We start from the raw sequence: 15,909 nt of genomic DNA on the forward strand, positions 1-15,909 counted from the left end.
GTGGTATTGTAGCCTTCACAATAAAAGTCTTGTTACCTAAGTATAATTAGACATTCCGTGTAATTATTGTTTTATTTTGAAATTAATTACAGGATTGTTGATTTTAAATAGTGACGCTTGATTTTATGTATCTCCGTTGAGGGAGGGGGTGTTGTGCTGTCTTCAGTCCGCTCCACTCGCTCCTGCGGGTTACAACAAAGGAGAAAACCATTGTGGGTTCAGGGACCGGCAAACATCCTGTAACTTTTTTTTGTTGGGTGGATTTTGTAGTTTAATTGTTCATTTTTGCTCGTTGAGTACTTAGTTAATCGGTGAGCTCGGTCTCTTGGACTTACAATAATAATAATGTGGGAGCCCACAGGAGCCGAATGACTGTCAAGCAATGTTTACTTGCGTCCGACCTATCCCGGTGAGTTTTCTGTGCCTTATTTAAAAAAAATTAAATTGGACATTTTACTAACAACTGACAACTATGGCTGTGCTGCACTTCTGTGCATTGAATTACTCATATTTTATTGCACTACTGCCTGATAAGATTCATTTATAAAGTAACATTCCTTACTGAGAACTACTGAGCAAACCGGTATGTTTGTCATCCCATATAAAAGGGAGTTAAACTTGTAACCTTAGTAATAACTAATAACTCCTCATGAAACTGTAAGCCACAGAATGCCAAGTAACATTTCATTAACATATGAATGAGGGATGCTTTTCCCCAATTCCCCCACCCCTTTTGTGAGCCTTTGTGTGTGTCTGTTTGTCCATTCACAGACCAACGTGGAGCTTGTTGTGGTTGTCATCTCTTAAAAGCATCCCCCACACACTAGTTTATGCACACTGACCCACTGGTTTCCACAACAGATGACACACACACTCATACATCGCACACACATCATTGTGTTAATGGAAGCCCTTTTAGGCACTTAAGGATTGTGCACAAGCTGGGCTGATTTAAGGCATCATACCATATTCGATATGTAGTGAATTTACGGTCCAAACATATTTACAGGAATGAACCCGGCCTGAGTGTGTGTTGAGTGTCCACTAGACAGGAGGATATTGAACAAATCAGAGACAAAAGAGGTGATGTCAGATTGTGATATTGGGAGGGGAGGGGGGTTAGCAACGTCACTTTTGACAGTTTTAAGAGTGTATATATTTGAAAACGAACATCTGTACTTTATTCATCACAGTATCTTCCAACCACTGTGACTGACGACGTAACAAAAGAAGAGGAAGTATGTACTAGTGAGTAAAAAACAGGTGGCGTTTCCTGTCACATTGGGCAATGGCAAAACCTAGAAGTTCACCATATTTATGTCCTTAAAATTTTTGTAAAATAGTAAATTTGACAATGAAATGTTCTCTTATCGATATCAGACCCCCCCCCCCCCCCCCCCCCAATGTTCCAGAATGAAACCCGAAACCACCTCCTTCCCTCCAAAACAAGTTAATTGACTTCAGTGGCACACGAGCGCCACTCTCCAAACTGGTCAGACGAGCTGGTTTACGTTCTCTCGAACAAACTGGTGTCGAACTGGCACAGCAAGGGACTGTCTGGATCATCAAAAAATGCAGGCACTCAAAATCTTATTTCATGTGCAATCTACAACTACAAATTTATTTTATGGGACTAATTGTCGTTTGGTAGAAATCATTGACAAATCCAAAAGTGTTTTTCTTTGTGGTAGCGTAACAAGGATTTGTCTACGTTAGCTGGATTTGGTCAGTTTGTATTGGTTCAACTGTTGTCATACCTTTGCCTCCAAGGGTTGGATTTTGATTGTGTTGATGTTTGGGGATCAGCTATAATATCCTTGACACATTTAGCTGCTCAAAGTGTTCCATCTTAATACCTGTTGTTTCATATCTGGGCTTGTAAGGGAATGCAAGCAGAAGGGCTTAACTCCTTGTGCAAAGCTCATTTTCCACTCCATGCCCAGTGGCTCTTCATCTTGTTTACAAGACATCATAATCTCATTATGCCATTATTGCAGTATACAATAAATTCCTGCTATTGTGAACTCTCGCTGTTTACGAGGACCGAGCCCTTCTGCACAAAGCAAAAGTCTGCGAAGAAAAGAGGCTTTAAATGCATATAGAGGACCATAAACCAGCAATACGGTGCTTTTAGCATACACAAACATGAAGTTATGTTACATAAATAACGATATTCAGTAGTTAATTTACACAAACAAACCTTCACATGAGGCTCATAAATAGCATTACCTAGCTACTAGCTTCAATAACATGCTAGCACAAATTGAGCTAACAAATATGTGCGCTAGCACTTTACAAATATGATATAAGCCACGAACCTCACCATAAAGGGACAGTGTGTAGAATTTAGTGCCATTTGGGGATGAATAGAATGCAACAACCTAAGTTTGAAGCGCGTGTGTTTTGAAGTTACATGCGCTACAGTGCCTCAGAGAGACCACACTTTGCAATGCTACCACCAATTACTACGTTTGTAAAGTTCTTCTCCTTCAGCTATCTGTAGCAGAAAGATGGCGGCGAATCATGTCATCGCCCTGTAAGGCGCGGCGCGACCCATGTGATATAGTATTTACTACTTACGATTGTTAAAAAAAAAGGATGTTGATGTGATAGAACATATTTTGCGCATATTATTGAAATTAATAGTGTTTTTTTTAAATAAACGATCATTGAAAAAAGCTGCACAATTTTATAGAATACACACAAAATACACGGCTCAGAAGCAAAAACGTACTTTCAGTTTCACTTTTGATGGCACACCAAATGCATTCAAGGACAAGGAGGGTATGTCAAACACAGGTGACAAAAACAATTCAACTGAACAAAAAACACCAAGACTCCACCAGATGTTGACAAAAGTCATGCATTCATTGCTTTGGCCTAAGTACAAAAAACGCAAATAGACGTGATCCTTCAGCAAATAATGGAGGATAGGTTAAAATAAATATATACAAATTTGTAAATGCCTAACCACAAATATGCGCAATCTGCTTGGCCAAATTATTTAACCCAACCTTGGAAAAACAACCCAGCATTTTTTTTCGTGTGTACTTTGTCAGCTGGTGGTATGCTGTGAAATTTATTTATTTATTTATTTTTAATATAAAATATGTGCCAGTTGGCACAATAACGGTTAGGAAACACCGCTGCACTGTACTGTGTATGTTATCTTCCCTTACCACTTTCCTCTAATTAGGCTTTCAATTTCTCCTCAACAGGTGTGGATGATGTGTTCAGGTGGACAATTTCCCTCAGAGCTTGGCCTCTGATTGGATAAGACACTCCAGCTACCATGTCTGCCCAGGAAGCAGCGCAGCCACCTGCCCAGTTAGCTGAGGTCAAACCCAGGCCGGACCTCCCCCCAAGGCCGATGGAGCGAGCATCCTCCCTCCCTTTGGAGGTGGACGAAAGGCCCGCGAGCCCCTCGGGCGTGAACGTCAAAAGGATGGTGAACCAGTTCAGCAAACACCGGGTCGCGCCGGCGAAGATGACACGAAAGCAGGTAAAAAGGCAGCCCGTGATCAACCCCAAGCCCAGTCCTGGCAGTAGCTCACTCCAGCCGCCACCGCTGCCCAAGAAGAGGACTCGCCTCCCGCAGGCGAAGAGCACCGAATCGGAGAATGGCGACAGCTTCTGCGCCGAAGGAGGCCGCTCAGGTACTCCATGTTACTCTTGTGCTAATTATAATAATTTTTAAAAAAAATTCTAATTCTGCCGTGGTGTCACGCAGTATGTAGGTGCGGCAGATGTGTTTCCAGAACTAAAAACAGGTTCTGCTGGTCACATGACTAGTTTCACATTTGATGTGTGTGTGTGTGTGTGTGTGTGTGTGTGTGTGTGTGTGTGTGTGTGTGTGCGTGCGTGCGTGCGTGCGTGCGTGCGTGCGTGTGTGTGTGTGTGTGTGTGTGATCATCTTGATATGTTTATTTGTGTAAATTTGCCACATAATTTTTAACAAGGAATGAAATGTATTCATCTCGTACTGTCAACAAAATGCAACATGACAGTACCGGTGACATTCTGTGCATTGTTGTTTACTTTAACAGTTCTCTTCCTTTCCTCACTTATGAAACAAGATCACTTCCCTGTTTTAATTCCCTGTCATAATCTCAGATGATTGAAAATGTAACTCGTCAACTATCTTAAATAAGACGCTCCCTTTGGTGTTTACAAATATTTTACAGACATCATGACGCTAAATAGAAATCCTTTTCACATATATATTTTTTATTTTGGACACGCCCCTGCCCTATGCAGCCACACATACTGCACATGTCAGAAACCACCACTGACTGCACATTGTTATGGTGTGCTTACTGATTAATCGACTTAGAGCAGGGCTGTCCAAAGTCCAGGCAGCATGCTTTTTTTTATTGGTCCATTTCATATTCTGATAATAAATATAAACATGGTGCTCATCAAAATGTTAAAAGTTAAATTGTCAATGTAAAAAATAGCTGACGCTTAAAATAAAAATGTAAAAAAAAAAAATACAAGATATAAAATATATAAATAAAATAACACTTTTGTTTATTTTAAATTGAATGTTAAAAGATGTACATTTTAAAATTTACCATTTATACTAATAATTTTTTTTCTTTCAATTTAGCTGTTTCACATGTGTTGACCTACAACGCATTGAATTGTTTTTTAACTTGGTTGATTAGCTTGTTTTTCTTTTTTTCATAAACGCTCTTCCATTTTTCTGTATGAGGCAAGCAATACATTGGTATATCGTGTACGGTACTTTCGTTATCAAGGGGGGAGATCTTCTCGACCCTCCCACGATGTGAAAATGTGCCATGTAGACACCACATTAAAAAAAAAAAAGAATTCAGTGGTTTTACCCTACCACACATTTAAACATAATAAAACACAGTTTTAAAAGTATTCCTTCGCACCCGTTCTCCCTTTTTTGCTGCTAATGGTAGACCGTCACTTTGAGATCACCAAATAAGATGCAAGGCATGCTTGCATCATGCTGTGTATTGGTCCCAATTTGAAAATGTATGTAAAACTAACACATAAATCAAAACCAAAAATTCAACCACCAAAATATCAAATCAAACCATATAATGTAGTCTTAGCCCACTAACCAAATGCTAACCTTTTAATGCAAACGAAAACTAGCATACTGTAAACAAACACGAGCAGTTGTTTGTTTACAGTATGCTAGCAAAAGGAATTTGAAACTTTGCTCCTCTCCCTCTCACCAGTTCCCATTTATTCACCTGCATTGCGTTTGAGCATAGCATCCCTCCAAACTCGAATTAATATTTAAAGACGCCACATAAGCGCTGTGTTTACAGAGCAAACGGCTGACAGAACTGTAAGTGGAGGGTGAGGTACTTGAGAATGACGCAGAAGTTTCACGTTGCTTCCTGCAGACCCCGACGGGAAAGAGGTGGATGCCCAGTCCGTCGTTGGAAAAGCAGAGGACGAGGATGTTCCAGATGGGCCTCCCAGCATCTGCTGCGACCCGAGCTGCTGCTGCGTGTGCCACCTCCAGCGGCCCGGCATGAAGCTGGTGTGGGTGCCGCTGCAAGGGGAGGGCGGCAGCGAGGGCGGCGAGATCTTGGAGGAGGAAGGCTCCGACTTGGTCTGGTCGGACGGCGAGAGGGGCGACAGGCTTGTGGAGGTAGACGAGGAGGACGATGAGGGGAGCAGCAAGGCTGATGACGAGGAGGTCGCGGGTTACACTACGAGCGTGAGTGGGGAGATGAAGCAAGAAATGGCAAAGTTCCAAAACTCTTTGGGTATTATAATGGGCGAGGCTCACAGAAGACTCTCGGATCCGGGGCCTCACTTTCTTGCGTCACATCCTCAGATCTCCCCTGTGCCCCCCAAACTGAATACCATTTTGCCAATCAATTACAAACCCACTATGGAAGAAGAAGATATTTATGAGTCCAGAATACCCACGGTTGATCCCAATCACAATAAGAAAGCCACTCAGGAGGCGGACGTTCTTCAGGTCAAGTTGCCCACACCGGCTCGTAGGTCTAAGCCCCCGGAGAGCCAGCGGGAAGCCGGTTCAGGGTCGGGCGGTAATTACGTGCCGCCCGCCATCCCGCCGCGAATGCCCATGATTCAGGACACTCGTAGCTTCGCACCCCTGGCCATGGCGGAGGACCGAACATTGCAAGCCAGTCCTCGGCCCCCGGCCAACAGCCCCCTTTTGCCTCACAGACCCCCACCGCCACTGCCAAAGGGAGATTTCAGCAGGGACAGCAATAACACCGCCGGACAGCGAAATGGTTTGTAGGCAACAAGCAATTCCTTCAATCCGTGGGCTAAATAAATGATGATCTACATGTGCTTCGTCTTTTAGAAGGAGAGGACGGTGAAGGAGGGAAGGAGGATTCAACGGAAGAACCGTGAGTTAGCGCCCCATCGCCGCTTCCATACGTACTGCGCAACATCATATACATGGACCAGATCTTGTTGTCGCATTGTCCATATTACTCGTTAATCTTGTCTTCTTGTTCTTCCCGTTGCAGGTCTGTGATTAAGACAGAACTTTCCAACAGCTGGAAGTCCCGGCTGCAAAATGGTGAGTCATGAAGTTGTAAAACAAGTGCAGTAAAAGCCCCCGCTAGGTGTGTGAGAGAAGAACCCAGGCCTGCGGTAAAATAAACCAAAACAGGTTTATTTACAGTACAGGCCAAAAGTTTAGATACACCTCATTCAATGTGTCAATTGCTTTATTCTTATGACTATTTACATTCTAGATTCTCAATGAAGGCATCAAAACTAAGAATGAACACATGTGGAGTTATGTACTAAAAAAAAAGGGAAATAACTGAAAGCATGTTTTATATTCTAGTTTCTTCAAAATAGCCACCCTTTGCTCTGATTACTGCTTTGCACACTCTTGGCATTCTCACCTCTGGGAACTTCTTCAATACTGTTGGAAAGCCATTTCAGGTGACTTCTCTGGCCAAAAAAAGAATCAGAGCAAAGAGTGACTATTTTGAAGAAACTAGAATATAAAACAAATTTTCAATTATTTCACTTTTTTTAAGTACATAACTCCACGTGTGTTCATTCATAGTTTTGTAACATTTGGCCAAAAATGACCACCAACATGCTATGTTAATTTTATCTGACATTTTTAAATTTAGTCTCAGTTTTAGTGCAGTTTCAATCACGCTTGTTAGTTTTTATCATAGTTAGTCAACGTTATCCCGTTTTTATTTAGTTAACTTTTAGTCTACTATAAATCTAGCATTTTAGTCTTTATTTTTGTCCGGACAATCATTTACTCCTGTTTTTTTTTTTTTGTCAGCAGATTATGTCAAACATTTTGGATCTAAAACTATTTCACATAAAAAATAGTCATGTCATCTCTCACAATGGCTACTTTTATATTTATTAAAGCTTTGGCACCATGTTGTGCCTTTTTTTTATTTTTATTACTTGAGTTCGCTCTAGTCTAATTCAAAGTGACAGTAGGATGCTTTCATCAAGATACAAATGAGTCAAAAACATCAGCACATTGCATATGGGCAGCAGATTTGCTTGTTTGTCACCCCATCAGAGCCTCTGTACCAGACCTACCGGGCCACCGTCATCACCAAAGAGATCCGCCGGCAGACGGTTTGCCGGAACATCAGCACGACGACCGCAGACTACACCACAGATTTGCAGAGCCGGAACGAGGGCACCCTGTGGCAGAACCTCCCCAGAGTGCGCGAAAGTGGCGTCCTGGAGCAGCTCAGCCCAGAACAGTGCAAATACCAGGAGGTGAGGGATCAACCCATCAGGTCGGTTCTTTTGGACTATATCCGGGGAATGTGGCCTTTAACTGTGCTGCTCCACGCAGAGTATGTTCGAGGTTCTGACGTCAGAAGCCTCCTACCTCCGCTCGCTGTACGTTCTGACAGAACACTTCCTGGAGAATCGGGACTTGGAAGAGACGCTGGTCATCAGGGACAAGAAACCCCTCTTTTCCAACATCCTGAGGGTGCGCGAGATCAGCGAGAGGTGAGAGGGGAAGCAGATGAAAGTGTGAAGATGCGGTCAGGGAGCCGACGTCACAATTTGCTTTTAGGTTCCTCAAGGACCTGGAGGACCGAGTGTTTGAGAACATCATGTTCTTGGACATCTGCGACATCATCCACTACCACTCCCAGCACAACTTCCCGGCCTACATCGACTACGTCCGCAACCAGATCTACCAGGAGAAGACGTACACCTCGCTCATGTACGGCCGCGCCTCGCTTTCTCTTCTCATGAACCGTTCGCAACATGCGTGGAAGCCACATACATGTGCGTGTGCTACAGGAAGAACAACACGCATTTTGCCGCCGTCATCAATCGCCTCCAAGAGTCGCCTCAGTGCCAGCGGCTGCCGTTCATGTCCTTCCTGCTGCTGCCTTTCCAGCGGATAACGCGCATCAAAATGCTGATTGAGGTGAGCGGCAAAGTCCGGAACGGAAGGAGAAAAAACACGTGGAGCCGCATGAACATTTGACTGGGCCACATGGCTTTAAAATAAATAGCATAAAGTGTTTGTAAAGTGAAAATACGCTGCTAAAAGAACAGTAGAAAATTCAAGAAAAATATAAAAATAAGAAAAATATTACTTCAAATAAGCAAAATTATGTGCCAACAGAACAAGAAATTTTTACTTAAATTTACCTGTAGGATATACTAAGTCCATATCAACCACAGCGGTCTTGAAAATAATATTTTTTGACTAAAAACAAGTAATATTGACTTTTTTCCAGCTGTAATAAATAGAACTATTTTCTTCAAATACACACGTATTTTCTACGCTAACTTTGCCTGAGAGTCAAGCAGGGATGTAACAGGTCCCATTTTGCCCCTTTGTTTGTTTGTTTTTATTTTGCACTTGACAAATACTCCATTCAGTAAAAAATCAATAAAAACAAAGCTAAAATGAATCATTAAAAAAACAACCTTGTTCTAAAATCTAATGAAAACTGACTGAAAAAAAAAAAAAAGTCGCGACGACGGAAAGAAATGTCAATTTGAATGCGCTTCTTTGTTTGCTCGTTCCAGAACATCCTGAAGAGAACGAAAGAGGGCACCAAAGAGGAGCAGATGGCCTCCAAGGCTTTGGCCTCCGTGTCCAAGGTGACGTCACTAACCTGACTCATAGTTTGGGCTGCAACTGATGACATCATTTTACTTCTCATGCTTGCACAGATCATTGACGAGTGTAACACAGAAGTGGGGAAGATGAGACAGATGGAGGAGTTGATCCTCCTCTCCAAATCGCTGGAGTTTGACAAGCTCAAGGTATGCAGCCTTTGGTTTAACGGTCGAGGTTCACCATACATAACTGATTTGCTTCCTTCGCAGGCCATCCCCATCATCTCCCAGACTCGATTCCTGGAGAAGAAAGGAGAACTCCAGGAAATGTCCAGAGGAGGAACCGTCTTCCAAATGAGAGTCAAGTTCAATCCCATCTACGTTTTCCTCTTTAACGACCTGCTCATCATTACCACAAGCACTGCCAAGAAGGGGTGAGACACTTTTGTTATGGCAAGCGTGCTCCCGAGAACTCAAGTTAACGCAACTGCTGCTATTCCGTTGCCTGGCCTGACCTGACCTGCCCTGATTGCAACAGCGCCGAGCGCTTCGTGGTGCTGGACTACGCCCACCGCTCCCTGGTGCAGGTTCAGCCCCTGGAGGACGACAGGAGCACCGGGCCGTACGAGAACTGCTTCAACCTCATTCTGCTGGAGAACCACAACGGGCGAATGATCGATCGCCTCATCAAAGCGCCCTCACAGTGAGTACAAGAAAAGCATCAATAATAACAACAATGACATCAGTTTCGAGATTGCGGCAAAATAGTGAAGCATAAGTCCGGACCACTATGGAAAAAAAAAAATTCATTTATATTGAAATGCTGATTTACTCATTCACTGCCATTGACGGCTATAGACGTCAAAAATTAATTTGAACTATTTCTATTAGTTTTTTTCCACTTTAGTTAACAAGAATATGGAAACCTAGAAAACAATTTAGAGTAGATATAAAATGTGTGATTAATCATGAGTTAACTATTAAAGTCATGCGATGAATTACAATTTAAAATTGTAATCGCCTGACGCGACTTAAAGATTATTAAAAATTCGGGGCGTCAGGCGATTACATTTTGTAATCGTAATTAATCGCATGACTTCACTAGTTAACTCACAATTAATCACAAATGTTATATCTGTTCTAAATGTAAAATAAAAAAATATAGGTTTTCATTCTTTTGTTAACAAAAGTAGAAAAAAATTTAAACTAATAGAAATAGTTCAAATGAATTTTTGACGTCTATAGCCGTCAATGGCAGTGAATGAGTTAATAAACAATGATTATTCATTGATTTCAAAACTAGCATAACTCAACTTTTGAAGAGAACTTGTAGGAAGGGCCAGCAAATAAATGAGTCACAAAGTAAAACAATAATAAAATAATTGCGATAAAAAAAAGGCTGGGTGCGCCAAGAAGAGTACAAGAAAAATAAATAAATAAATAAAATAAACAAATAAAAAAGAAGAGTACAAGAAGAAAGCTACAATTTAGCTTTATTAATATGTAACTTGTTTTTCACAGATTAGGAAGAATACTGTATATACCAGTGTTTGTGTGTGAATATTCGTTATTTGAAGAAATATAACTCCCGGTTCTCAATGCTAATTTTCTATTAGCCTGTCAATGGGATTTTACATTGACTGCTAGCATGAGCACAAGCGATGTTTTTAAAATGAAATATGTCCTGTATTTAAGTTTTCAATGTGTGCAATTCAATTCATCGTGTGTTTGTTTTATTACTGTGGTGTCATTAAACAACTTACATGCTAATTTTGCAGCCCTATGCAAATGCAAATATTGCCAAATTTTAAATGGGATTGACTTCCTTCCACTAGTCTCCTTTCTTGTCAAATAAAATGTGAAAATGTTTTTGGAAAATGAAAAACGACGGCAGTCACTTCAAAATATATCCTGACGAGTAAACTGAAAGTAATTGATAACATTGATTAATTTGCCCCGCATCAATTTCTTAACGTCTTTATTGGGCAGGCCAGACATGCACAGGTGGATGGCAGCCTTCCCAAACAAAGAAGAAGACGACGTGGTCTATGATGCCTGGGGTGAGCGCGTCCAGGACATGTGCTTATTAGTAAAAAAGTATTCATTGTAAGTATTCATTATGTATGTGTTTGTGTGTGTCAGATTGCCCTCAGGTACAGTGTGTGGAGCAGTATGTGGCCCAACAGGCCGACGAGCTCAACCTGGAGCCCACTGAGATTGTCAACGTTATACGCAAAACAAACGAGGGTAAGGCAAATGGGCCGGGATCATTTCACATTTCCATTTTTAACTGGCAATTGAAAAATGAAAAAGGGGCACATTGTTATTTGGTTTTAAATCCAACATATCAATTAATCAGCCGGGAGATTTAATCTGCCGATATTGCCTCTTTTTTTCTTTTCTTTTTTAAACCACGTTAACTCCTCATAGACCCAAGATAATAATGTTCAAACATTTCCCTTCCAATTCCTTTTTTTTTTTTTTTTTTTTTTTTTCTGTTGCAAATTCTAATGGACAACGTTTTGAAAAACTCATTAATTTCTTTATTTTTGTAAGTATTGGTGTAGCCCCAAAAAATTAATTACATTTTTAATTAAGTCAGAACCGAATATCTAACAACAAATGGGGAAGAAGAAAAAACGTAACTTTTTATATTTCAATTCTTGGCTTGGATGAAAAATCCAAAATTTTTAAATCAGGATACACTACTAAGCTTTACTTTAATATTTAATGACCTTTACTTAAGACATTTACTACTACTTTAGAAACCTTAAAAAGGTTCATAAAGAATGTATGCAAATGTGTTGTACTTTTATTTAAATACAAATAAACTCAACAAATCTACTGTACTGGATTTAAAACATAATAAATCCTTGATTCTTTAAAATACCACTAGAGGGAGCCTGCATACAAGTTTTTTGAGAATTACTAAATTCCATTCAAATGAGTTGATTTAAAAAAAAAGTCAAATTGCCAATTGAAAATGTGAAGAACAAATTCCAGACGGATTTGGCAGGTTTTGCAGCTAGGATCGTTAACATGGACCCTCTCCCTCTTCGCACCCTTGCTTCTTTTTTTATCTTCGTTACCGCAATCGCCACCCCTGCACCTCAGCAGTTTATTGATTTCCTTTTCCCGCATGAACAAAATCAAAACCACTTTTCCGCTTCCCGCCCCTTTTGTGTGCTTGCCGACCCCGACCCCGCCCGCAGGATGGTACGAGGGGATCCGCCTGTCCGACGGCCAGAAGGGCTGGTTCCCCGTCAGCAACATCATCGAAATCACTAACGAGCACGTAAGGAGGCGCAACCTGAAGGAGCGCTATCGAGTCATTCAGGCCGCCAGCCACGTCACAACCATCAAGAAACTTTAATTAGGACGTTCACATTGACATTATTGACGTTCATTTTCATCACACCAGTGATAAAAAAAAAAAAAAAACTTTTTTTTTAAAAAAGGACAATTATTTATACTACTTGTGTTTTAAAACTGAAATGAAATGTACACAAAAACCAATGCAATGCTGCACCGTGAATATTTCCATTGTAAAAGTGTCAAACAACAATAACAAACTATACATGAATCCAAACAAAACAGTTGTTTGGTGAACTGGCACACGTTTTGATGCTGTGACCCGTAAGAGACAGGAAGACATGTCTTTGGCATCAGGGATGTTCCTGATGCGTGGATGGCGGCGGAATTGGCAGCAGGTATTCGTCATAATACTCCACGTCATCCAGTCGCCTGAATTCCGTCCATCCCGCGCCACTCGGAGGCGGCGCTGCAACATCGGGTGGCCCCTCCTCATCTGTTGGGCGCTAGCCTCCCTCGCCGACCTTCAATTGTGTCAATTGTTCATTCCCATTCAAAGTTGACAAGTTCCCGATATTTTGCAAACATACCTGAGAATCGTTCAGGTCTTGGTAGCGCAGTGCGAGAAGACAAGTGACCGCCTGTTCCTCCTCAGCGCTCAGCTGGAGAACCATCTGGGCCGGAATATTGTCTGAGGACATCAGCCACGTGGGGCCGCCCAGGACTCGGAAGGCGTGCGGCCCTTGTCGGAAGGGGTCGGCTCGAGTGGGAGGAGCTGGGCTTGTGCACATGAGCGGCTGGGGAAGGTTGAGCTGGAAGCTGCTCGATGCCGGCTACAGAGGGAATAAGAACGGCTTGCAAAATGTTGTGCTTCTTTGATGATTAAAATTGACAGATGCGGCAGATTTTTTTTCATTATTAATAATTGGTTTGTTTTAAATATTTAAACAATTATATATTCTTAAATGCACTGTACATGTAAAAAACATATTTTTTACACTGAATACACAAACTAATTTCATACTGCATCCTACTGCATGTAGAAATTTACATTTATTTTATCTACACTAAATAACAGTTGTTTTTTCATATTTACACTGAATAAGTTAACCAATTATTTAATACAGTATTTTAAATATATAATTTGATGCATATATATATATATATATATATCTGCAGTATGTATAAGTAGACTTGTTTAGTTAAGCATTTTATTATTTACACTTATTTCAAAAAATATTTTTAAACTGATGTAAAAGTGTCTTAATTCTTTACACATTTATTATACAACTATTTTAATGGTCTGTAGTTTTATATTAAACATTTATTTTATTAGTAAATACATGGACAATTGCTTATTTTATTTTCATCCTGAATACATTACCCATTATCGAATAATGTAGAATTATTTTAAATGTATAGAATTGTGATTTATTTTCCATTTTATTATTCACGCTAAATAAACTGATTATTAAATTAAATATTTAAATCAATATTTTTGTATTTATTCTATTATGTAAACTACATTACATACTTATATAAAACACTTTATTTGACCAACATTTTTTTTTTTAAATAAAATATATCAAAATGTCTGCTGTGAGTAAACCAAAAATTCAGTAAAATATTTTAACTTTTTACACTAAATACGCAAAATGCAAATTAAATCAAATTTACATTATCTTATAATTGCTATACTCTAAATAAATTAACCAATTTAATAAAATAAAATGTGTGTAAATGTTACTACTACTTTTGTTAAACATTGTACTACTATTAACCAATTGGGTAAAAATAAAAACAATACACTTTATTCAATATTTTTTACTAAAGTAAAATAATGCTGAATTAATTCTAGCAGCTACCAGTACTAAAGTAGACTAGACTAAAACTACTGAGTAGCCAGGCCTTTTCTAAAAAAAATATCTCATTAGTGATGAGACATTGTGATTTTCTATGTATGTTGTAGAAGTGATTATTTGAAAACGTAAACGCCGGCAGAGATTGAAAGAAATTAAATATTTGTTATGTCAATAGTTTTTGACACTTACCCCCAATTGTCTCACAGTGTTGGGGACCATTTCCCCCCACGGGGTAGGCTCGGTGGAGCTCGGGGCAGGAACTGAAGAGGAGTCCGGGTCGCAAGTTCGAGTCAAAGCAGGTGACTCACCTTGTCGGGAGGGGGCTAGACCTGCAGCCATGTATAGAGGCATTTGAGAGGGCTGCTGCAGGGTCCTGTGTGAGGACGGCGGCTGCACTGCACGCTGAGGTCTCTGTTTGGGGGGGGGGGGGGGGGGGGGGGGTGTGGACACCAATTATGCTTTGGTTACACGAGGAAAATTAAGTTGGGACACTTACTTTCTCGCTCATGGTCCGAAACTTGGGGAAGTTGGACAAGTTCTGAAGCTCGACAAGTAGCCTTGGCTCAGCTACAGCAGAGGTCGAGTTCAAGGTGAGGTGGACTTAAACGTTTGACTCCGCCCACAACAATTTTTTTTTTAACAAAATGGTTTTAACTTTTTTTTTTGCGGATATATTGATGCGCCGTATTTTGACGCCCCGTTTATTATTATTATTTTTTCAACACTTGATGGATCATCGAACATTACAAATCAGTCAGTCGGGGCGGAACTAATAAACGTTTTGACGGAAGTTGTCGAAACGGCCATTTTTTACGTCCATTTTTGTTGGAGGATCGTTAACCCGCTGAAGCACGTCCAGCGTGTTCATGGGCCTTGAAATGAGGGAGACGACGTTGATTCTGAGTCTCTACTCAAGGCCAGTGTTTCTCAACCCTAGTTCTCGGGACGCTATGCTGGTGATTCCAATGGCATTTTATCAGCAAGCGTGCAGTACCACATGTCCCCAGCAGGTGGCGCACTCCCTGGGTTCCGGCACGTTTGTCATCGTTCAATGTGATAAAACAATAAGCGTGTCGTTATAAGACGCGCCTCATTAAAGCCGCTAAGGAAATGTAGTTTAAAAAAAAGAAAAGGAAAAGAAGAATCGTCGAGAATCCGTGTGGGTGGAGACGTTTAGCCAAGCCTGCAGCCAATCAAAGTTGTGGTGAAAGTTTGGAGGAAAACGGAGAAGCAACTAAGATGCGACGCAATAGCGCCCTCCTGTGGATGACTGGAGTAACTACATTCAGGTTGGAAATAGGTGACAGAAGTTTTTGAAGGGGGTGAATTTTAGTGCTGACATTTTTACATGCAGACCTTTTACAAGTGCCAATGTACAGACTAATCAAGCGTGCCTTCCTAGGAGTGATTCCATGGACAGTCAAAACCAATCAATGAAATACGAAACTACCTCCAGAACGCGGTTTCAATCCATCTTCCAAAAATCAGATTTCATGGAATATGTGACTGTTCAGACTACAAAAGAATCATCCAGTTTCATATGGGCTTTCAAAAGAAAAAGAAAAATCACACAAGGATTTTCAAAAATGACTCATTCGGTGCTTTAAGATTTAATACACTTTTATTTAATTTACAGTTAAAAAGCAGCCATCCATTTAAATCCTGCCAATCTTCC

At 40.6% G+C, this 15,909-nt stretch overlaps 2 protein-coding genes across 4 annotated transcripts; one reads left to right on the forward strand and one right to left on the reverse strand.

Moving 5' to 3' along the window:
- Positions 1-146: 146 nt before the first annotated feature.
- arhgef15b (Rho guanine nucleotide exchange factor 15b) lies at positions 147-13,277 on the forward strand. 2 transcript variants are annotated; one of them, XM_086060281.1, is made up of 16 exons: positions 147-409; positions 3,219-3,656; positions 5,388-6,257; positions 6,332-6,377; positions 6,501-6,553; positions 7,541-7,746; positions 7,826-7,986; positions 8,054-8,206; positions 8,287-8,416; positions 9,028-9,102; positions 9,175-9,267; positions 9,331-9,494; positions 9,599-9,763; positions 11,050-11,120; positions 11,203-11,307; positions 12,273-13,277. In XM_086060281.1, exons 2-16 carry the CDS (start codon positions 3,293-3,295, stop codon positions 12,431-12,433), a joined length of 2,817 nt encoding a protein of 938 aa, XP_085916407.1. In that variant the 5' UTR covers positions 147-409; positions 3,219-3,292; the 3' UTR covers positions 12,434-13,277. The 2 variants fall into 2 exon arrangements, with proteins under 2 accessions (XP_085916407.1, XP_085916408.1); XM_086060282.1 differs by having other exon boundaries at positions 12,175-12,323.
- Positions 12,411-14,860, reverse strand: LOC147159587 (uncharacterized). 2 transcript variants are annotated; one of them, XM_086060284.1, is made up of 4 exons: positions 14,731-14,860; positions 14,424-14,645; positions 12,963-13,205; positions 12,411-12,896 (listed from the first exon to the last, which is right to left on the reverse strand). In XM_086060284.1, exons 1-4 carry the CDS (start codon positions 14,740-14,742, stop codon positions 12,879-12,881), a joined length of 495 nt encoding a protein of 164 aa, XP_085916410.1. In that variant the 5' UTR covers positions 14,743-14,860; the 3' UTR covers positions 12,411-12,878. The 2 variants fall into 2 exon arrangements, with proteins under 2 accessions (XP_085916410.1, XP_085916409.1); XM_086060283.1 differs by having other exon boundaries at positions 12,411-13,205.
- Between the last annotated feature and the right edge of the window lie 1,049 nt (positions 14,861-15,909).

The sequence above is a fragment of the Leptonotus elevatus genome, chromosome 17 (assembly GCF_054856555.1).
Source record: "Leptonotus elevatus isolate MCC_2025b chromosome 17, RoL_Lele_1.0, whole genome shotgun sequence".
NCBI classification, from domain to species: domain Eukaryota; kingdom Metazoa; phylum Chordata; class Actinopteri; order Syngnathiformes; family Syngnathidae; genus Leptonotus; species Leptonotus elevatus.